This window comes from Homalodisca vitripennis, chromosome 1 (assembly GCF_021130785.1).
Source record: "Homalodisca vitripennis isolate AUS2020 chromosome 1, UT_GWSS_2.1, whole genome shotgun sequence".
In the NCBI taxonomy this organism is placed as follows: domain Eukaryota; kingdom Metazoa; phylum Arthropoda; class Insecta; order Hemiptera; family Cicadellidae; genus Homalodisca; species Homalodisca vitripennis.
In genome coordinates this window covers 90,434,263-90,457,953 of record NC_060207.1, presented here as the reverse complement: position 1 = coordinate 90,457,953, position 23,691 = coordinate 90,434,263, and the positions used below count along the sequence as shown (strand labels likewise).

Genomic DNA, 23,691 nt, shown 5'->3' with positions numbered 1-23,691 from the left:
TTGAATATTCAAATGACAACGATTTTGACCATGTTATCATTTACAGCGACTCTCAAGCAGCTATAAGAGCATTAGAGAAAACAAGACGCGGTTTCAATGCTACTGATTGCTTAGCCCTCAGTGTTTTATATGAAGTAGTGAACAAGGACAAACATTTTGTAATACATTGGGTTCCAGGACATTGTGGTATCCTACATAATGAATATGTGGACAAATTAGCTAAAGAAGCTATAACTGATGGGCTTGACGTAGATATCAAGGTACCATTACTAGATCATAAATCATTGACGAGCAACATAGCATTAGAACAATTCAAGTAACTCTTCACCGCTAGTGCAACAGCTAGATGGTATAAGGAAATAGTTACTGTACCTCCTAAACAACCTTGGTTTAGAAACATTAAGATAAGTAGATTTGGTATAATAAGTATATGTAGGCTAAGGTTCGGCCATGCCAGAAATAACAGTAGATTATATTGGATGAAGCTATATTTTACATCATTGTGCCTAAATTGCACCTTAGGTGTTGAAGATACACTGGATCATCTAATTCTAGTTTGCCCAAAGCACGAATATATTCGAGAACAAACCTTTTTTCATATTAAAAATAAATGCGGTAAGTATCTCCATAGTTTAATAGACATTCTACGCACAAATGATTTAGATGTTTATAATGAGATAATTTCATACATTAAAACTGCTAAAATAAATCCATGACTACTAATACAAAAACATACACTATTCAGCCATAAATGTTGCAATTCCCTGGGTGCTAAAATCCGTGGTCCACCTTTTCGGATTAGAAATGCCTGATCGGCCCCAGGCGAGAAGATGCCTAAAACCAAACCCCTAATCTTCCTATGCATTGAAAATCCCTTCTTTAAAAACTTTTCCAACTCTATCTTTAGACTAACAATAACACTTTGTGAACAAATAAACATAAATGTAATCCATTAACCAATAACAAAATATAGCATTTAAAACCCTCAAAGGATCTGGAAAGAAAGAATCGGCAACCACAACACTTAAATATATGCAATAGTTCAGTGAATATCGAGTTGAGAAATCAAGTGTATGTTGTATGTCGCGGCTTCGTGGAATTTCCAAAGCCTAAGAGAAAAAAAAATCTCATCTGATTCTTATTCTTATCTGAATCCGATCCGATAGTTTGTGGTGTGAAGGTTGTGAGGTTAGGTTACTCTTATGATTGATAGGTGAATTCATGACAATAAATTGAATACTAGTCAATCTATAATCCTAATCTTGTGTTTAGACGTTCTATAAATTATTTAGTGATGTCAGTGCGTGCGTGTTTGGGCCTACTAATGTCAAGACAAATTATTAGAAGATTTTCACTAACCATTCCTTGCAATCAGTCTTGCAGTCGCATTCTCGTATCCAAAGCTCAAAATGTGAGACCTAAGTACTGATATAATGTTTTTATTTATCAATAGACAGTATTATAAAATTTTAGTCAAATTTGTATTAGAATGACTTGTAGCCTAACACATTCTTAGTGTAATTCTGTCAATCTCAGAATTTTTGTCTGTAGACATATACCTATATGTATATACACACACACATATGTATATAAACAAAAGGGTAGGGTACGATAAGCGGACCCAGTTTTTTATGTCAAAGAATGTAACCATCGATATCTAATATTCGCATCTGGTACCAGTTAAGATTAAACGCCGGGGCGGCAAATCACGAATTTGACGTTACCAACGTATTCTGCTCACCCTCCTGAACAAAAAATATATATAGTACTAGGGGGTGCAAATGACAAATAACATGATTTTAGGGGGTATATTGATAAGTGGTAAAGTTTCTAATGTTTTAATGTTCAGTTTGTGTGCTGTGTCTGGATAATCTGTTTACTTGAATATTATCTGCGGCCGGGACTGATAGCAGCCTGATAGCATACCTGTTATCTGAGTTGTCCGGGGCATAGGTCAGTTCTACACAAGATATCGTGTTCAGTAGGTCGGATTGAGTGAGTGAGTTTACAATGATGAATCAACCATCCACTAGTTCAACCAACCCTAGTGAATTGTGTGTGTCGGAGTGTTTCGTAGGGCACGTAAAGAGCTTACGTTTTAACCGAAACGAAATTATCTCTTTTTTTAATAGAACAGGGCATTTTTAAAAAATGAGTGTATTTGTTCGTCGTGCGGTCGAGTGGTGTTTTTAAACCGGGAGACTGTGTCGTTTCGTTGTGATAGACCACTTTTTTGTTGCTGCTGTTTAGCTATATCCGCCAACACACTAATGGTAAGTGTTCTCTGTTAATATCCATCTATATATTTGAGTTTTTCATGATTTATTTAGTTTTTAAACTTTACATAATTGCCTTTGCATTACATTTCAATTTATATTTTTGATCAGCCCCTCTAGAATTTTATATTTTACTGATAGGTACTATCTCGAGGGATGTTTTTCTTTTATTGACATCAGCGCGGGGCAGCACCGAAGGTGCTGCCGAAGCCCGCGCTGATGGCCGGAGGCACTCGTAATTAATTGTTTCCTCGAAATTAAGAAAAACATTATTAATTTTGATCAAAATTCTGCTCATTTCTGTAATTTCTCATTTACGTTTGCAAAGATGGCGGCGCAACCGATGACGTCATCACGAGGTTCAATCATTGGCCACAAAAGGTCACGTGACGCTAGACGTGGATGTAGAACATGGAGATATTACTGGAAAGTTATTTAATTTTTTATTTTCTAGAACTTCGATATTTCTCATTTCCACCCCATCAAACCTTATACTTTTTTTTATATAGGACGATTCCAATAAGTTAAGAACGCAAAACTCGCATTTTTCCGCCCCGGCGGTTAATATGATAATTACCCCATCGATATCTAATATTCGCATCTCAAATCCTAGACTATCAATCAATATAAAAGTATCTAACTTATAGTCCTCAATAACAATCATATGTTTTAAATTAAAATATGAATTTAATATATATATATATATATATATATATATATATATATATATATATATATATATATGTATACAGTGGTCAAACTAATTATTATAACCAAAATTAGGAAAACTGAAGACAACCATATTTGTTCCTCTCATAGTTTACAGTTGTTCTTTCCCACAAATTTCACATAATGGGTTTTTCTGTACGAGTCCAACGTGTTGAAGCCACAAAAAACATGTCTTATCATCTTTCAAAGCAATGTTGTGTAGTTTTCTAAAATTGACTGCCATTTTTATAATCAAATGTTAATTATGTAAAATTGAAATATTACCTTACATGTATTATTTGGAAGTGTTTACAGCTCTGTTGATATAGATTATTTAAGTTAATTGTCAAAATAATTAATCAGTATCGATTGATTATATCTATGGTTATGATTAACCCATTCGTTGCTGAAATATTATATCAAGACGTACCCTAGGTGCTAAAAAATGTTGTTACTAAATCCTACCTTATGTGTTGAAATGTCTGGAAATGGCATTAGAGCCACAAATCCACAAAAAACACTCTTGCCCATCAGAGTCATCAGTCGCCGGTGGACCCCGCAGCACCTGGCGTTGTCACTCATGTACTCCCGCGCACAAGCTGCACTGTCGAATGCGCTCAAGAGCGTCAACCGCGACCGCATTTCATCACTACGCACTTTTATTGTACATTGTGTCCTAAATTAAAAAAAATTAAACTAAAATTAAACTATTTACACTATATACAATCCTCCCACTTGTGTTCAAATTTAGTAAATTGTGTAGGTCTCATTCCTGAAGTTGTTATTGTCCATTGTGGAGCTGTAGTGTATATGTCGGGGTCCTCATCAGCATCATTTACCGACGATCCATCATCTGATTCCTCATCCGATACGTCATCCACAGTGCGTTGAACAGGGTCATCTACGTCGACATAGTCTAGATTTTCAGGTTGTAACTCGATACGGGTAGCTTCTGAGGCGTTTCCAGACGGTCCAGGGATTGAATGATCCATTGTACTCATCGTACAACACTCGTACACACACAACAAACACTATTGTACACACTAAAATAACATTGAACACTCTACAACTTAACAGGCAGTAATAAAAACTAGAGGTTGCGGGTGGACCCCATAGGGTGGCGGCGAGATGCGAACGAACCACATTCCAAGACCGAGACGAACCACTAGCCAACTGCTGTAGCGTACCAACCTACTCCGGCGACTGGCTGAACCACACTGAGCCTATACACAATGCGATGTGCGGTAATCTGTCTGCAAACCCCCCGCTCCCAGGTCATGACGCGCGGGTCCCGCCGGCAGGCCAGCCGCACTGAATGTGTTAAGTAATATCATTCGCCAATTTTGATATAAAATCCGGGTCCGCTTATCGTACCCTACCCAAACAAAATACAAAATTAAAATACCCTTCATTATGATAGCCTACTTGGAAATATAGGTTTTTTTGACCCTTTTCTCAACTTCGTAGCTAACATTAACTGTGCAACTACTTTGTCAAAGTAAAGTTATGAGGTTTACCAACCAGTCAGTGATTTAAGTAAATGTACAATTTAGTACATTGGGAACACATAGATAAAATATTTGACCGGTTAAATAATATTTCACCTTCTTTGATGGTTAAATAATTTATAGAACGGGATATGACACAGGGACTCCAGTTTTTTGACATCACAAAGTGAATTGTAATGAAAAAGGTTCAAGTTATGGCAGATAATATAAAATATGATTCTTAAAATATATATAAATCTAACCTCAGATTCTACACTGATTGCAAACAGGTTTACCAACGGAATAGACTACAACAGAATATGTTAATTATGAAAGTAATGGCCCCAGCGGTACAATATGAGTTTCACATTAACTTATTGGAATCGTCCTACTGAATAAAACAATATAAGGTTTCTTGGGGTGAATATGAGAAATAACAAAGTTGTAGAACATAAAAAATAGAAGTAATTTTCATCCGCGGAGCAATATTTCTATGTACATCCCCGTCGGGCATCACGTGAACTTTTGTGACTGTGATTATCCTCGTGATGATGTCAACGGATGCGCCGCCATCTTTGGAAATAAAGGAAGAATAGTACTGAAATGAGAAGAATTTTGACCCAAATGAATTATGTTTTTCTTAGTCTTGTGCTACTAATGAATTAGTAGTTATCAGGTTGACGAGTGCCTCCTGCCATCAGCGTGGGCTGTGACAGTGGTGCTGCCCAGTGCTGATGTTGACGAAAGAAAAATATCCCTTGAGATAGTGCCTATCAGTAAAATATAAAATCCTAGAGGGGCTGATCAGTAAAATAAATTGAAAAGTAATGGAAAGAAATTTTTGTTAAGTGTAAAAAATTTAATAAATCCTGTAAAACTCAATATTAATATATAAATGGACAGTAATAGAGAACAACCCATTACAAGGAAATAATCTCATTTTATTTAAAACGTAAACTTCTAACATGCCTGACAAAACTCAACGACATACACAATTCACTACGATTGGTCGAACTAGTGGATGGTTGTTCCCTGATTGACAAACACTCACTCGATCTGAAATTACAGTACAAAATATCTTGTGAAGCACTGGACCACAGCTCCGGAGCGCTCAGATAACATATGCTATCAGTCCCAGCCGCAGATAACATTGAAGTACACAGGTATCGAGACAGACAGCACACAAACAGAACATTAAAATATTAAAAACAACTATTTATGATTATCCCCCCTAAAACCATATATATTTTTTTGTTCAGGATGATGAACAGAATACGTTAATAATATCAAATTCATGATTCGCCGGATCGGCCTTGACCTCTGCTCCAGATAGCTTATCTGAGTGGTCTATAGTTAGAACAGTTAAGTTATGAACCATGTAACAGTCTTTGCAGTCTCTTTAACAATGGCGTCTATTTGTATTACTTAGTTAACTATAAGGTAAATATTAAGATCAGCGACTACCGCTCCGATCGCCGTAAGGTTTTTCGTACTAACACAGGTTAACGTAATTTCACCGAAAAAAATAGTCCCGATTATCGCTAACATATAAAAACCAGTTTTACGGCAGTACAATGTTGGCAATACAAAACACATAAATAACAAGATTTTCGACTATCAAACTAAAAACAATGGCCGACCATGGACGTTTTGATGAATTGACAGTAGCCACGTGACAAACAGGAAGGTTTCCGATTGGCCGGACGGGTCACGTGACCTATAGGACGGCTTCGATTGACCGCCAGACGTACACAAACGAACCCACATGGACAAGGAATAATTAGTGAAGTTATTGACATGGCTTGCGATGGTTCTTGTCACACGCTAAAAAGACCCTAGCTTGCCTATTCAAAATTCAGATCACGCGATGCTTGCCCGCTGCGCAGCGCTTCGCGCTGCTTGCTCTTTTAGAAAAAAAAATTAACTCGAGCTTGCAAAGTCCAAGCCCAGATCACGCATAACTGCTTACACACACAACACTCAGACAGAACTAACGCAGGTTTCATTACAGGCAAAAGATAAGCGACGCGCTTATTACTGATAAGATAAGACGAGTTTATACTAGAATTAGTACATGGACTACTACCCTACGAACTAATAACACCAAAAAAAACGAATAAATGCATTGTCAGTCAGGTTTTTCAAATTTTATTTTATCCAAAATTTTTTTTGGGGGGGGAGTAAACGGCTACGGCGATAATCGGGACTACTTTTTTCGGTGAAATTACGTGCCCTACGAACTAATAACACTAAAAAAACGAATAAATGCACTGTCAGTCAGGTTTTTTTTAATTTAATTTTTTCAAAAAATTTTTTTTTGGGGGGGGGGGGAGTAAACGGCTACGGCGATAATCGGGACTATTTTTTTCGGTGAAATTACGTTAACCTGTGTTAGAATGCAAAAAATTACGGCGATCGGAGCGGTAGTCACTGAACTTAAGATTTACCAACTATAATACAGTTAAATAGTTTTGAAAGTTCTTTACTTATTTTAATACCAATAACTTCAAAATTACCAAAATCTTTATTAAACTTTAATTTTTTTTTTAATTTCTCTCTTTTGCTAAGACTGCTTGTAGTATAATAAGCTGCCATCATGACAATCAAATCATCGATATTTATGATTATGAAATTATCGATGTTCATGAGTAATGAATCCTTGATATAACTACCGAAAACAAATTACGTTGTAGTATTTCAAATTACAGTATAGTTAAGCTATTTTATGTCTTTAAAAGTAATAATTAAGAATAAAAAACTATCTAGAGTATGTATATTTATAAAATGTTACAACACAGTTAATATTTAGTTACTTTGTAATAGTTTGAAGGATAAACATGTCTGACTTATTGTGACACAAATAACACGTGTACATTGCCATTGTGCTTGTGGTCAGCATTTATTCAATTTTACTTTGTTTGTATTAATTTGGAACAATAATGTTATAGCTGAATTGTATAGCCTTTATTACATTATTTTGTAACATTATTTTCATTCTGTAAAATGAAAACAACTGGCAATTATTAATTATGAATATCTATTGGTCAAATGTTTTACATTTGATAGTATAGATATTTCTAATCAATATTTGATTAAATTGTGGTGGTGGCCACTTATTATATTGCAGCTCTAAGAATTTTAAATTTGCATTTACCTAAGAGAACATACATTTGGAATTAATATAATATACGATTTCAGCTATAGTACAATAGGCAATCACCACCAACAGTTGAACCATCAATATATCTAAATTACCAAAACCAAAATATAAAACCAAATTACTTTTAGGTACTTAAAATTATAGTATCATTCATATTAATATCTACATCAATTTTATATCTATAAAAGTAATAATTAAACATTGAATAAACTGTCAAAGCTGTGTGTATTTATAACATGTAACAAACAAAACAATGTAACATTATGTTATTTTTTACTATTTTGAAGGATGTGTCTAACAGCTTGTGACACAAATAACACATATGTACATCACCATTGTTATTGCAGTCATTACTCAAATATAATACAAATGATTTTACTTTGAATTAATAAATTTTAATATTGTTATTCAATATTAAAAAGCTGACAATAATTAATCGTAAATTTCTTATAATGAGACTGTTGTTTTATGCAATAGTTTAGGTACTTCTGATTGATAATTATACCCTGTAGAGTCAGTTGTGATGGTGGCCTTTTACTATACTGCAGCCTCACATTTGTTGTGTTTGTATGTAAAGTAATATTTTATATTGACCATAAAAAAATCTTTGCACTTTTGGTCAATTCCTACTTTTTTAAAAATGTTAGTATGATATATACATCTTATATTTCCACATAGTGTTTTAAATTTCCGTATTGGATGATAAATTAAGTGTCATTTAGTTAAACTTATTTGATTTTTTCCCAAAAAGTTGGTGTACAACCAGAGAACTCGATAATTGCTTATCAACCACTTGTTTTTGTAAGGTAATTTTTTTGTAAGAGTGCTAATATTTTTCCAGTTTACAATATTCAAATTCTACATAATTTCTACATAAATCATGGCAAATACCTTGACTACGTGATAAAAAGGCTAGAAAAGATCTCTTTGACTTTTCTGTCAAGATTTAACACACAGAGTGACAGACAAAAATATTATTAATAATCCAAGGGTTCTTAATAATTGGATTGTTTAGTTTAAGAACTAGTACTTACTTAATATACATAATAGTGCAATATAATAATACTGTTTAGTTTTTGATATTGTTTTGTAGTATAGTGATTTGTGTACTGTAGAAGTTTTAAATATTTATAGAATGGTTATTATTCTGAATTATTGCCCGACTTCTGTGTATTGTTTGTACTTATTTGACTTTTTATGTTGTAGGATTACTTCCCTGTAAAAGTTCCTTGTCAAAAATATGCTACAACACAATCGCCCAACCACAAACTTGGAGTAGAGATTTACAATGGGCCTCTTGCAAGGAGAATTCGGTCAGTCAAGCTTTTCTCGTTGTCGACCAGTTTGATGGGGTTGATAGCTCAACCAATTATAATTGAAAGAATAATGGAAACCGGAGTCAGTATTGTTGCCATGATTTTTTCTGGAGCAGTCGTTCAGTTTTTCACATTTGTCACACCAGTTGTACTGCATTATTTTACAAAGAAATACGTCAAGGTGATGTATTATGACCCAGAAACAGATACTTATTCAGCAGTAACTCACACATTTTGGGCAACAGATAAGGTGGTAAGTGTATTTTTAGATACTATTAGCATTAAATCATAATAATTACAACATCCAACACAAAATGATAATAATTGTAGGATCAATTTTATCAGTTGTTCCTGTTTCTGGTTTCATCTTATTCATTTTAGCCTGGGATCTGCCAGTAAACATTTAATGCACTAAGTAGTATTTTATCAATAATTATTAGGTTTTAAAATACATACTGACAAAATACTAAGCATTATTTTTTATGGTATTTTATGTTTATTAGGAATTAAAAGAACCTTCTAGAGTTTCAAAATTTCTTATGTGTTTCCTTGATAAAATCAAACTCACAGTGAAGAATTCCTTCACAGTAAGGTAACTGTCACTACCTTTTTGAGGCTTTTTAGATGTCAGCTCACTTGAAGCTTTCCTTATACCTGTGGAGCATTCATGTACTCATTACCGAAAATTATTATTAATGTTTATAATATATCATCTAGTTTACAGAACTTCTAATATATTGTATAAAGTTACTGTGACTTTTCCGATAAGTTAAATGCTATAAAAACACTGATGTGCATGGAGAGAAAACACTTCTAGTAATCTTTTTAGGACTACGTGTTTTCATGTCTTAACCTTTGTACGCGGTAAGCGGTATATATTGATGATTGTAATTTCCCTGTAATGGTTCGAACATTTATTCATTAACTAACAAGCAAACCAGCATAATTTCAACTGTGAATGTGTTGTGACCGTGTTCTGTGAACAAGAAAAGAATTGACAAAAAGTACTGAAATTAAATACATAATAAGCAAACGTTGACAAAAAGTTAAGCAAAGAAAGAGAAAAATACAACATGTAGGATCAGCATTCCATATAATAAAAAATTATATTTCATAATATTTTTGTTAATAACCACTTTTTAATGATTTTTAAAATTCAATAAATGATTTATTGCCCTTTAACCCTCCAAGTGCTACTATCGCACTGTGCGATATGTTCGAACCACTTTATAGTGCTACTATCGCACTGTGTAATATGTTCGTTTTTGTTAAATTAGCGTAAAACGGTTTATTTAATTATTCCGTAATTTTCATAGTAAAACGTAGGAGAGATTTCTCTACGCACTGGTACTATTTTGTAAGCCTTTGAGTAGAATGAAAAATAACAGTCAGCTGATTTTGTCAGCTGTTGCCGCGCTCGCCGCGCTGTACTTTGTTGTAGTTTTCGTCTAGGTTAGTTATAGTTTGGCAAGTAGAACATACAAGTATGGTTGTATGTTCTACTTCTCAAAAACAAACACGTAGTCGGTACTGGTGCTCTGGATATGATTGTGGTGTTCATCCTGGTTGCAACAGTGCCTTAGAATACTTCAGGAGGCCTGTAGGGGGAGGCAGAAGAAAGAGGGTAGCACAGCAAATAGAATCTGGCTCTTTCTGACTGAGTTTCTTTAGTCAATTATGTAAATATGTATGTATATATGTGTATATAAACAAAAGGACCATAATAAGATTTTTTTACGATTCATAACTATTATAACAGATATTTAGCTTTTGTGAGGTTATATGTACATCCAAACCAATGTTGTTTGAGAAGTGTTTACTTTGAATGTATCCATTATGCAAATTTTAGTGTGCGGAACATTTTTTTTAGTTTCAAAAGGCTTTGAAGTGACATTTTTGCTGTTCACAATTAAATTTGAAACAATTTGTATATTTTGACATTTTAATAACCATGTTTTAAAACGCATTTACAACCTCACCATCTAAAAAAAAACAAAAAGAAAAAAAATTATCTACTACTCATTAAGACTTTTTTTTTAGAGAAAAGTAGTAAGTGTTTTGAATTATCTTTATTTCCTAAAGCATGTTTTTCTGAAAAGAATGATATATAACACATGATCTTTGAATGTATATTTATATCTAAAAAGTGGCTTATAAGAAACCATGTATTTTGCTTCAAAACAGCCCAGCACTTTAAAGTGATTTAATTACCACTTGGAGGGTTAAAAACTTAGGAATAATATTGAAAAATGTATAAGATAAATAAACAAAACCCTTTTTAAGCAAGGGCAGCTGGCCTTGGGCAAGCCAAAAGTGTTACTAAAGGTTTATGTTGTGGGGTAATCATGTATGTTATCAACAGTTAATCTTATATTGTCACTTAATTTAAAGAAAAAAGCCATCACCTTAAATATGTAAAAATACCTTAATGTTAGAATATTTTGACCTAGAAATCTGGATATTGGAAGTGAATGTTCATAAATGTGAGCATGTTTTAATAATACAATGATTTTTTCTTTAAAATTATGAAATAATATGAACTACAATAGTGTCACTTAAATATTAATTGGAACTTCTGATGGTTTTAACTCAAGTAAATGAACTACTCACATGGCAATTTTATTTAAATAATTAATTTGAATCTTTACTCACTTGTACAAAATTAGTCTTTAACCCTTTGGGTACCACTTTGTAACTGTGGGGAAAATGCTAGGATCGTGATTCATCGTAGCTGGCTAACTATATGGAAAGTGCCGTGTGACAATCCGTTACCGCCGATTGTTACTGTAAATTTAATTAATCTGTTTTACATCCCATATTGTTAAAAACATATTTTATTTCACAGTAGACATACAACATGTAATTTGTGTAGTATTTTGTAAAAATATATTAATTGCAGTACAAACCAAACGAATCGGACAATGATGAAACTAATGAAATGTGGCAACCAATCAATGAAGGTGACACCGATTTTATTCATGATTTTTCGTATCATAAGACACTTGGTCCTAAACACATCCCTCTCATGACCGCATCTCTTATTGCATACTTTAATTAATTTTTTTACACACTTATTACAAACAGATATGCTATTCAAACTATCGCTAGCAAAGGATAAAATATATCAGCTGCTTGCAAGGGTTCCTGTCAGCTATTCAGAAATAAAAGCATTCGTTGCTGTTATACTCAACATGTGTCTTATCAAAAAACCGACAATAGCTTCTTACTGAACGAAAAACAAATCCTAATCTACACCATGGTTTTGAAATATGTTTACACGTAATAAGATTCATGCTATCTTACAATTATTTCATGTTATTGTCAATACTAAGTTTCCAAAAATATAACAAACCTGACTGTGACGCTACACAAAAAAATCCAGCCTATAATAGACTACTGTAGTTCACTCTTTCAAAGATTTTATGTAGAACACCAACAGCTGTCTGTTGACAAATCACTGATAGGAACTAAGTCCCAAACAGCTCTTGTGCAGTATTTTCCCAACAAACACCACCATCATTGGGGGATGAAATTCTGGGTCTTACGTGATTCAGTTTCAAATTACTGCTTGAGCCTGTTTTGTTACAAGGGGAAAATTGACCAGGTAAACGGAGTAGAAATTAAACAATTTGGTTTTTCCTACTATGTTGTAAATAAACTCCTTACAATGTGCAACTGCCAAAAAAAGGCTACCACATTTTTACAGATTATTTATGTACTAGCATTCTTTTTGTAAGTATTCTTTACAAATGTATGTAAGTAAAAGAGCTTTCCGATGCTCTCAAAGTTCAGTTACACGTCGGACAAAAGGTTTACTGTAAGCAACTTAAAGTTTTAACATTAGCGTACAGATAAAAAAAAATCACAAAAAACCAATCATTCTTGTTCCTTTAAACTCTGAAGCTAAGGAAGTGGAACATACAAGAAGAAGGTATGGTAGAATAACTGCAAAAATCTGCAATGGTTGTAGATTACAACAACCGTATGGGTGAAATAGATTAATTTGATATGATGCTGGTTTCATATCTCGACGAAAGAAGGACGTTGAAATATTGAAAAAGACTGTCTTTAACATGTTATCAAGAATGATATTGAAATCTTACATTATTTATTTATAAGGAAAATAAAATTCAAAATGGACAAAAACCAATTTTACATTATAAGTTTTTTGTTAGCATAATTAACACAATCATAGACGAGTGGCTTGGTGTACAACCAGAAGCAGGTTTTTTGATTATGTACATCATATTAAAACTGTTATGTAACTATTGTATTCCTATAAAAACATTACAATTACTTTTTCCACATTTATAACACTATAACCAATCAAAAAGGCACTGGATACTTGTTCGATTGATTCGAAAGCGGTCTGGGAATGCAGGAATGCTCTAGCAGAGCTGGCAACAAATAACAGAGTAACACTCGGTTGGGTGCCGGGTCATAAAGGTATTCATGGGAATGAAAAAGCGGACATCCTCGCCAAAAAGGGAGCAGAATCCACATTGGTGGGGCCGGAGCCAGGTTGTGGGATAGCCTTCTCCAACATTAAAGCTCTGGTCAAAGATTGGGAAAAGAGGACAAGACACAAGAATTGGAGTAGAGCCTCGGGTTTAAGAATATCCAAAATGTTTATCTCTCCTTATGCAAAAGGGTGGACAGCTCTCCTAGACCAGAATAAGGAGGATATAAAACTGATATTAGGAATGTTGACAGGACATGGCCCTCTGAGGAAGCACCTTTTGAAGGTAGGCCTTAGTCAGAGCAGCGAATGTAGACTCTGTGGAGAAGAGGAGGAGTCAGCGGAGCACATTTGGTTGGATTGTCCTGCCATAGTAGAGACTAGAAAAAGATACTTGGGAGCATATCTCCTCAGCCCCAAGGACATTAGAGAACAGGAGCCCTTAAATCTGATTGGCTTTTGCAAAAGCCTCGGTTTTTGAGGGCACAAATTAAAGTAAGGGAGGTGCAAAGGTCCTTTTAGGACTAAGTGCGGGGACAAATTGTCCTCTTCCCTCAGGAAGGAAAAAAACCAATCAAAAAATGTGTTCCCACAATATAATTTTTTGTATTTAATTTGTTATAAAAACATCAAAAGTAAACAAACAATTCTTATGTACATTTTTCAATTTTTATATGCCTTAAGTACATATATTTTCTATTATTTTATTGGATTTATGTCATTTTCTTGTTGTACATTTCAGTACAAACATTTTGATACCATTTTCATGAAAATACCATAAAAAATGTAAATATATAGTTATCAGGTGAATCTCTTTATCACTCAATTTTTCCTGTGCAGCATTGAAAGGGTTAAATTAATGTTATAAAAATAATATACCAACTAATTTAGAACAAACAAAATTAGAAGAAAGTTTTAACAACAGTTCATTAGCTTTAGAGAGAGAGGACACAGACCGAGATGTTACCTACCTATAATTTTGAATGCGACTGATGACTCAGTCGGTACTCAGCAGGTCAAGCGCAGTCATCGCCTCAGTGGCTGTGGCCTATCAAAAAGGATTAGGGCCTGTTTGAGAGGTTATCCATCCCTGGAGTCTTTCTTTCTTTTCATGGATTGAATCATTGCTCAATTCAACTTATATGACAAAGTAATAAGATATCATTAGTTGGTTCTAAAAGGACTGAGGACTCAGTAAGTCAATTCAAGTATAATATTGAAATTTTATATCATTTCATTTTATTTTGATAGTTATTAGTGGATGTAAGATGACGAGTGTATGCTCTTTGTACAAAGGTTGTATTAGCCCAAGACTTGTGTAGTACATATAAATAGTAAGTTTGTTCCTGAAAATTTGCTTTGATTTAACAATTTGTGTTTTTTTCAGCTGCCATTCAAGCTGGATGATGTGGTAATTCCTGACATTCCTCGAATGTTCACCACCATTATTGTAAAGGGTAATCCCTTATTTTTTGACATAAACTTTTTTGAAGATGTTGGCCATTACAAGAAATTAATGGGTTTTGATAAGCCAATTGACTTTAAATTGGAAGACAAACCTCCAAGGTCTTAAATGTTCTACCTCAAGTATTTAATCTAATTGTGTTCTTACCATAGTTGTATTTTTTATTTAATTTGTATAAAACCAGTTATAGACTGAATGTAAATATAAGTTGAACTATTACCCTTTCAAACTTATTTCTTACCTGTAATATTGTTCATACCAAAAACAATTTATACACAGTCTTAGTGAGGCCAATAAATAAGACTTGCCAACCATAATATTCGTTACTGTGCTATAATAGAATTGAGAATGTGAATTCTATCATAATGGACAGATTTAGATGAAATTTTGCATGTACCAAGGATGTACTGGTGTGTGTTCTGATGCTGGAATGTTCCATGGACTAAGGAATTGTTACTATATTTTGTTGTTTATGTTTTAGGTGATCATGTCAGTGTAAACACTGCAAGATATTAACCTATCAGTTCTGAGTCATTAGATTTAGTTCAGTCAATGCTTTTGCCAATAAAACATATTTTTTAGTGAGTGTAGTTTTTATAATTTTAGTTTTTCATAAATGTTTATTGAAATAAAAAAGACTCTAGAAATCAGTATGTCTTAAAGAAAAATTAGTGGCATTTGCCAGGGACTGTGCAAGTGTTTTGCTGAATCTGAAGTTGTGGAAATATTGCTAAATATATATCCTTATCTCATTGTTTGGTACTGTATTAACCACAAGTTAGAATTGGCTTTGATTAAGTGCGAGCTGTCAACCGCTTCCAAATACTTTTAGACAATGGCTATTCTGTTGTTACTAAATAAAAAAAAAATCAGAGAGTTGGCTAAATGTGGCAGTGATTTTGGTCAACAAATAAGTAAAATATTCAGTGTTAAGAGCATGGGATGCGAGTTTGTTTAGAGCCGTGACCACCACTTGATATGCATATAGTGCATTGTATATGTACTTTGTATCAGCTAAGGTTGATAAAACTAGAACTCCTCCAAATGAGTAATGTACAGTGGTTTGTCAAAAAAGCTGTCATCTCCTGAACTTGTATTTAACGACATTCTAGATTAGTTGTCTCTGCTCCCAGAATATCTGGAATTACCAGGAAACAACTGTGGTCTGTGCAGACAAACTTATAAGAAATGTCCAGTTTTTCTAGGCTATGATGGAAAAGTGTAGAGCTAAAACTTTAAAAGAAAAATCCAATGAAGGCAAATTTGATGCTCCACTCATGGGCAATAAAACAACTTCACCAATTAACAGTTAGTGACAAGCCTCAAAAACTTCAAAAAAAAAGATTACTCATAACGTTTTTTATCCATGAATCCTGTCTGTCGAGGACACCATTGCCTCAAGCGGCTTACGAATCTGACCAGTGCTTATCGACAAATCTGTAGGTTTTGGAAAAATAAAGATTGAAAATCTGGATAAACATTTTGAACATGATGCACCCAACTGAACAAGACTATACTACACTTGTCATACCTATTTTTGTGAAATTGCAGAGCCAAAATGCATAGATCTGCAGACGACGCACAAACTACTCTAGTGAAACCAGCCAATTCTGAGGAATCAATCCCTTTCCAAAATATTTTGAGGCTTGATGAGCACCTAGCTATTAATTAGGCTTACATTTTAAAACTTAAGCTTATCCTTATTAGTATATGTGTTGTTTATCTAGCACGAAATAATAAATAACCAATATTACAATTATTATAGTCATAATGTTTTCCATTTTTGTATTTGATATTAAGATCATTATGACTTTATTCTTACTTAGCACACTTGTTTTACTTTTGTTTAATCAACATAAAGTTTTACAACATATAACAATTTATTAAAACAAATCTTAACTTATACAGAATATTCTTCTCAGTGTTCTAATTCTTCTCAGAATGTATAAACATTTTAGAGATTGTGTTCAAAAAAAAATTTCAAAGTCATCATTTGGAAATAATTAGATGTATATGTCAACGCAGAAATAAAGAAGCTAAATTTTCGTTATTGTAGCTTTACAGTTTTTGGTAAACATTCAAACTTGATTATTTCTACTTTTTGATCCAAGAGTGAGTAAATATTTAATTAACGTTATTAGTTTATAAATGGGTACTATACAGTATGTTCCATAATTGTGTGATCAATATTTCACAAATTGGCCCAAGATTTTTAAATAAAAAAAGGAAATTAAACATTTCTTCGAAGATAGCATTTTTTCTGATAAGTTCCTTTTTTATCTCTATATCTCTAAAATTCAAAACCTTTGCTGTTTTTTTACTAAACATCATTATTGGTTTTATTATACAGAGTATCTTTCAATGGGTGATCAGTATTTCAGAAATCGATACGGAAAAAAAAACTCAATAGAAGATATGTATCATCTCTGTCTCAGTGTTTCTTTAGGAAGGCTATTTGTATTTGTCAACGATTTGAGACAGAACATTCAAATTTGGTACATGTATCAAAAGTTTAATTAGCCATATAAAAAATTTTCTTTTTAGGCCTTTTAAAGTGACAGGATTCTAAAATTAAACACATACAGACAGGCAGAAAACAAAACAGTTTTGGACATATGTTGGTTTTCTTGTAATGATGCCTGATTTCTGAAATAATTATAGTAACTTGCATGAAACAGGTATTGTCAATACTGTGATTATAAGAAGATCTGTTAAACTTCCAGTTTAATAATTATTAAGACTTATTTGGTTATTATCTTTTGCTATCTTTAATGTTAAAGTTGTGAGTGGGTATTTATAATTTTTGTATCCATAAAGTTTTTTACCATACCATTGATAATTATATTAAATATTGCCTTTAAAATAAAATTAGTATTGTAATTAACTCTAATACCAAATAACTATAAATGATCATTTGCTATTTAAATTATAATTTACGCAAATAATAACACTTGACCTTCATTGTTAAATAAGCTTCTTTAAATTCTTCCCAAATCATTCTAGTTTCTAACCACAGCTTGTAAAATCTGCTCAGTTGATAGTTGTTCCACTCAAAAGTTTTTTTGAGTTGAGCATTGTTAGGCAATAACTCAAAGAGAAACTTTGGTCCTTGGCGTTCATATATTTTGCGTGCAATATATACAATTTCTTCTTTCTCCTGTTTCAAAGGAATAAGGACAGTCTCCAATTCCAAATTTAAAAGGTGCATATCATTGCAAAGTTTTTCTCCTCCGTTCTTTCCTGGATGAAAGATTTGATGGGTCACATTATTTTCCAACTCTACGATAAATCGCATCCAGACCTTGGCATAATCTTCATACCTTTTTTCTGTTAGTAGCCTCTGAACAGTTGCATCATACTTCTTTTTTGTGAAATGTAATCGTCGAGTTGGTTTGCGCCTTGCTCTTCTTGCTGTGTTCACACCGACCGTAACCAGGATCAGGAGCAGCCAGCACACCAACAGCAAGATGTTCCAACGAACTGACAAACGTAACTTGTCTCTCATTTAATGAGTATTTGAGAGAGTGTAATACAACAATACTCACATTGTTGTATTATCACACTGTTGTTAATTCATAATTCTTTGCTCTTATTGCTAGCAGTTATGATTTTTTGTATGCATAAAGCAAGACACAAGTTAAAAAAGTAGTGATGGACTAGAGGTGGGAGTCAAACTAATAGTCTAAAGTAATAATTACTGTATACAATTATTGTATCTATGATGTATTAGTCAGAACTGATTATAAAGTGAGATAAGTGTAAAAGTGTGACAGTCTCCATATGTTAGTCTTGAAAACATGAATCAGTTCAGATTAGCAATTCTTTTTAACATGTAGAATTGCTTGTACAACACATGTATTTCTTAAACAATAACAAAACCATACATTTTCAGTGTTGTGATATTTTGTCTAATGCAAAAGACCAATATTGGTATTTCTTGAATTAATTATAGCTTTATTTCTGTTTACAGAAAAAAATTGCCCAGCAAACATCTGGGTTCTTTATAGAATTTTTGTTTAAAATTATTTTATGCTCTGTTGTTATATTTTAAAATTGTGGAGTAATATTTCAAATATTGCAATAATTTCCTTTAGAACTTTATTTTAAAAAATATAAAAAGTGTCAATTTTTAAAGATTTTTTACACTTGTCTTGGCCAAAAATAATACTATGTTTAAAATACACTATAGTTCTGATTTTGGCCTAAATACCAAGTGGTATAAGTACCAAACCCCAATTTTCGCGGAGGGTTAAACAAAATTATATCTCATTTAAACCTTTTCCATGATCAATAGTTGGTATTTATGGATACATATGTATTTATACATATAAAACCTTATGACATCTTATAGTTAACATTTTTCTGATGATTTTAGGTCAAGTCCTGAATAAACACTATAATTTTTAATTGAAGGCAATTACGCAACTTTTTGTTTGGTGTAATGGTTTTTTCGTGGGGATATTGTAACTGACCAGAGAACATCCAGATCTAAGAGGTTAAACACAATCATATTGCAATAGAATCATAAAGATTTTACTTTTTATAGTAATTTATATTCTGCTAGGCTGTTACTTTACTAAAGTGTTTTATACAGATTGTTAATTGAATTTATCCCTTACAGTTCAGAAATCTCTGTCAGTGTGTCAGGAATGGTGTATCTAAATGATGTTAAGAACTCTGAGATTTTGGCACTCATGAGATTAAAATAAAGATGCCTCAAATAAGAAAAAATTAAGATGTTCTTAATATCTTAATACAAAAATACTCTTGTATTTATATTCCATTGTGTACTGATTTCTTATATTTGAGTGTGTGTGTACGTACAAGCTTTGAAAGCGTTTCAAGAAGATCATTATAGTTCACTACAATGCTTCAGGAATTTTACAAGAAAATATATATAACATTTTAGTGATTTATGTTGAAATAGAATATAATTCACTCATTTTCAGGTGGATAATGAGAAGTAATGGTTTGAAGCTCTAAATCTGATTTGTAATATCTGGCTGATAGTGTGATAGCATTGAAAATTCGATAAGATTTAGCTGTTGGTATATAAGAATGATCAACACAGTTAAATATGTTTGGACCTGTTATATTTTGAATGGACCAATTTTGAGCTTCGCTGCTCATGATAAAGATTATATATCAAGGATTGATCATTTACTTTATGATAAAATAACAAATCCAGTTCCAGGAGAAGGTGACCAGATTTTAGATTCTATTTATATTTTCAATCAAGCCCTAAATGAAACTATTCAGGTTGGTTTTTATTTAGCTAATTCTTTTTAATTCATAAGTTGATTTAAATATTACACTTCTAATTTACCAATATTATTTTTGCTTTGGTCATAAATGTATTTTACTGTTTGACATACATTATGAAAAGGCCACGGTCAAACATTACAAAATGTGTAAAACTAAGATGTTAGAAATTGCATATTATACACACTAAAACATATTAGTGGAAACATTGTACTAATATTTTAAAGTCATAATATGTTAATTTGTTTATATTAAGATGCTGCTTTCATTTTTATAAAAGTAATATATTATTCAATTGCCACACCAAAACATCTTGCTACCAAAATTTTCTTGAAAATTAATGACTGTCGAACATACATTACATTAATTTTGAAACCATTTCAAGACTGAAATTGAATGTTAGCAAAGAGTTTATAGATTATTAACCCCCTATTTATGTTGAAATTTCTTCTTAGGATTTTATGAATGACCAGACGGGCCAAGACATAGTGGACATGTTGGTGGAACAGCAAGGTCCAATATGTATAAAACTATATCCAGACGATCACCACCTCAGGGATGTGTTCGATTGGGGAATTCAAGAACTGGGGGAACTGTATTATCTTCTTAATGCCACAAAAATGCTATGGAGAGACTTTCGATATTTCCTGGTGACCAAAATGGGTTATCAGATAGAGCCCCTACCACGATTTTTCACTACAACTGCTAATTACACTGCCACTTAAATATTATATTTATTTGTTTTTAAAATGATAATTTTATTCAATCCATTCATCTTTTTAATGGATACAATAGGAGTCTTCCCTATTTGAATAGTCCAATAATATGAAAAGGAACACTCCTTGGTTCGTTAATTTATTTATTACATTAGCTTACAGATCAACAAGTAAATACATAATTATTCACCATCCATTCCCGTAGAATAAAGCAAGTGAAACTGAAGATACATTTTTTGTCCTAGATGGTTGAGATATTTCTGGTGTTTGATGTCAAAGATAAGTCCCAAGAACTTCAAATACCTAGTATTTCACTTGTACAGAATACAGAATGCTTTATTTACTTGATTATGGAAAACAGAATGGTGTCAAAAAAGAATAAAATATGTTTTGTGATTTTTACAATAAACTCATTTTCTCTGAGAACATGGGCTCTCTCGAAGAACTCCTCCATACTGTAGACCAGATCCTCCAACAACCAGTTTCACAGCCAATCCTCAAAAGTTCTTGTTGGAATACTTATAGTGCTTGCAGGAGAAAAATTGAGAAACCTGATGCCAGCATAAGAGGGCTTTCTTGTGTAGAGTGCAGTTTAGTGGTTGGTTTTGAAGCGTCTGGCAAATCTTATTTGGTGGTCATGAATATACATATTTCTGGTCAAAATTTGTTAAGAGGCATAGAGCATAATCTTATATATGTATAAGGGAAAACCAGGAAGATCCGTAGGTCTCAAAATATTTTTCTGCATCTTCCTCTAGGTAAGAGTCCTTCATAGGATTTATTGCTTGATTTTGCATTATAAAATGCATTGCATGTTTTGGTACAATGATCTACCCCAAAGTATAATAACATATCTGAGGTGGGATTCAAACAAGGCATTGTATGATATTTTCACTGCTTTTCTCATACAGGCAGAGTTAACTTTCTTGGGTGCAAAAACGGCTGATTCAAGTTTTAGAAACAGCGAGTCTACATGCAGGTTCCATGAGATGAAAGTCTAGAATATTGCACCCAAGTGTTGGTAGAGTTCTTGAGTGTTTTGGGTGCCAATTTAATCTATCATGAAGTTACCGAATTCCACCAATGGTAGGATGGTGGACCTTCAAGGCAGGAAATACTTTTTGGGGTTTTGACATCTATATCTTGGTCACCAAATGGTAGACCTCTTTCCGTATCTGGACCGCCAACTTAATTTGTGTTGACCTTGTGTTACCAATCCAAAATATTTTGCATATGTAACTTGAATATGTTATAAGATTTTTCCTGCACTTTGTCTTTCCTACCATAGTCGATTCGGCATGGAGCGCATGATCGTCAGTCGTCACAGTGGGTAATTGGTGTGGCATGGTGTGTTGGTATTGTTTCACTATGCCTAATTGTGTTTTGTCAACAAACAGTTGTGTTAGTTAAAAGCTCAAATATAAAAACAACATTATGAGACCAAACCCAAATCTCGTGCCAAAAGTTTTCCGCTTGGCAGAAATTTGCATAATTCTAAAATTGCGAGTTTACATCAAGCTATATATCTTCGACTCAAATCATGAGTCGTTAAATGACTCTTTTTGTATTTCTTGGACTCTTGCTTAGCATATGAAATCATTCACCAATGCTGACATAGTTTAGGAATGTATGCTCGAGGTAGGCAATGATTTGTGTGATAACAGTAAAGATGTTGTTGAAACTATTCAACGGATTCTGTTATCTGCCAGTACTCACTCGAGAATCACACGTTTTGGCAGAAGGAAATCATTATGTGAAAGGACAGTTAAATGATTCCGACTATTACACCTTAGCTCTGTGACATTACTGATAAAGCACAATTGGTTATATTTGTACATTTTTTGGATAAAGTGAGAGAAAGTTTTGTTGAGGAGCTATTTGTTATTTTACTGTTAATTGGAAGAATCTGGGGAGATTACATGATTGAAGCAGTGATAAATTATTTTGTTAAATATGAGTTAGATTTTAAAACCCTTTTATCAGCAATGGTTGGGTCCAAAAAAAGGACTAGTTCAAGTATTGAGAACTAATTCAAAATGTAATGAAAATTTGATTTCCTACCACTGTATTATTCATCAATCTGTGATTTGTTGCAAAGTCACACCTAATCTTGAGAGAATAATGCAAGAAGTAAAGAAAATAATAAACTTTCTTTGTGCAAAATGTACTCTGAAATATTGTGAACTGAAAATATTTCTTGACTAAGTGGATGCTCAATATGACGATCTATTGTACATAATAATGTGAGATGGCTAAGCAAAGGTGTGTTCTTCACCGTTTTAGAAGAATTGAAAACATTTACTCTGACAGTAGTAAGGCTTTTTGTGCAAACTAGATCTTTTCAACATCAATCTCAAAAATGAACACCTGCACTTCCGTAATTTAAAAAATGAACAGTGACAATGAGCTTGACACTAACTAATACATCATGTTTATAACGGATCTTAAATCTGAATTTTAAAACAGATTCTCATATTTTAAGAAAATTGAGAATGTTGTTGATATTCTCAGTAACATTTACTTTCTGGATCCTGCTGGTGAATGGAGCAATGAAGCTGCAAATATTTGTGGGTGTAATAAAGCTCGTCTCTAGATGGAAGAACTCTTTAGCTTCGGTATCATACATAACAGATTTGACTTTATCTAGTCTGGATCTTGGAGGATAGGTAAGTTTAAGTGCTGAAATCACAATATTGAGGTAATTTGAACAGGCTTCTTCTGCACTCACACTCCAAGCTAGCCTTGCAAGTAGCAGTTTCAGTCAGAGTAAGTTTTCATTACTAAACTTTCTGCAGTAGACAATGTTTTGTTAACTGTAGAAACTGATGATATTTTGAGTGTT

The 23,691-nt window shown here is 33.0% G+C and overlaps 2 protein-coding genes across 5 annotated transcripts; both read left to right on the top strand.

Annotated features, from left to right (window-relative positions):
• The first annotated feature begins 1,147 nt into the window (after window positions 1-1,147).
• LOC124366486 (transmembrane protein 70 homolog, mitochondrial) lies at window positions 1,148-15,090 on the top strand. Its single transcript, XM_046823076.1, has 3 exons — window positions 1,148-1,411; window positions 8,838-9,200; window positions 14,794-15,090. Exons 1-3 carry the CDS (start codon window positions 1,295-1,297, stop codon window positions 14,977-14,979), a joined length of 666 nt encoding a protein of 221 aa, XP_046679032.1. The 5' UTR covers window positions 1,148-1,294; the 3' UTR covers window positions 14,980-15,090.
• Window positions 15,091-18,589: 3,499 nt separating this feature from the next.
• On the top strand, window positions 18,590-21,275 carry LOC124366495. Of its 4 annotated transcripts, none has more exons than XR_006922818.1 (3): window positions 18,590-18,801; window positions 19,493-20,130; window positions 20,589-21,275. XR_006922818.1 is itself a non-coding variant. In XM_046823084.1 (2 exons), exons 1-2 carry the CDS (start codon window positions 19,930-19,932, stop codon window positions 20,856-20,858), a joined length of 471 nt encoding a protein of 156 aa, XP_046679040.1. In that variant the 5' UTR covers window positions 19,821-19,929; the 3' UTR covers window positions 20,859-21,275. The 4 variants fall into 4 exon arrangements, 1 of the variants encoding a protein (XP_046679040.1); XR_006922820.1 differs by having other exon boundaries at window positions 18,592-18,653; window positions 19,821-20,130; XR_006922817.1 differs by having other exon boundaries at window positions 18,596-18,801; window positions 19,821-20,130.
• The last annotated feature ends 2,416 nt before the right edge of the window (window positions 21,276-23,691 follow it).

Excerpts from the sequence above, each read along its gene's own strand:
- LOC124366486 (XM_046823076.1), top strand. The coding sequence starts at position 1,295 with ATGTCAGTGCGTGCGTGTTTGGGCCTACTAATGTCAAGACAAATTATT. Across the intron at positions 1,412-8,837 it reads TCGTATCCAAAGCTCAAAAT|GATTACTTCCCTGTAAAAGT; the intron begins GTGAGACCTAAG and ends TTTATGTTGTAG. Across the intron at positions 9,201-14,793 it reads TTTGGGCAACAGATAAGGTG|CTGCCATTCAAGCTGGATGA; the intron begins GTAAGTGTATTT and ends TGTTTTTTTCAG.
- LOC124366495 (XM_046823084.1), top strand. The coding sequence starts at position 19,930 with ATGATCAACACAGTTAAATATGTTTGGACCTGTTATATTTTGAATGGA. Across the intron at positions 20,131-20,588 it reads CCCTAAATGAAACTATTCAG|GATTTTATGAATGACCAGAC; the intron begins GTTGGTTTTTAT and ends ATTTCTTCTTAG.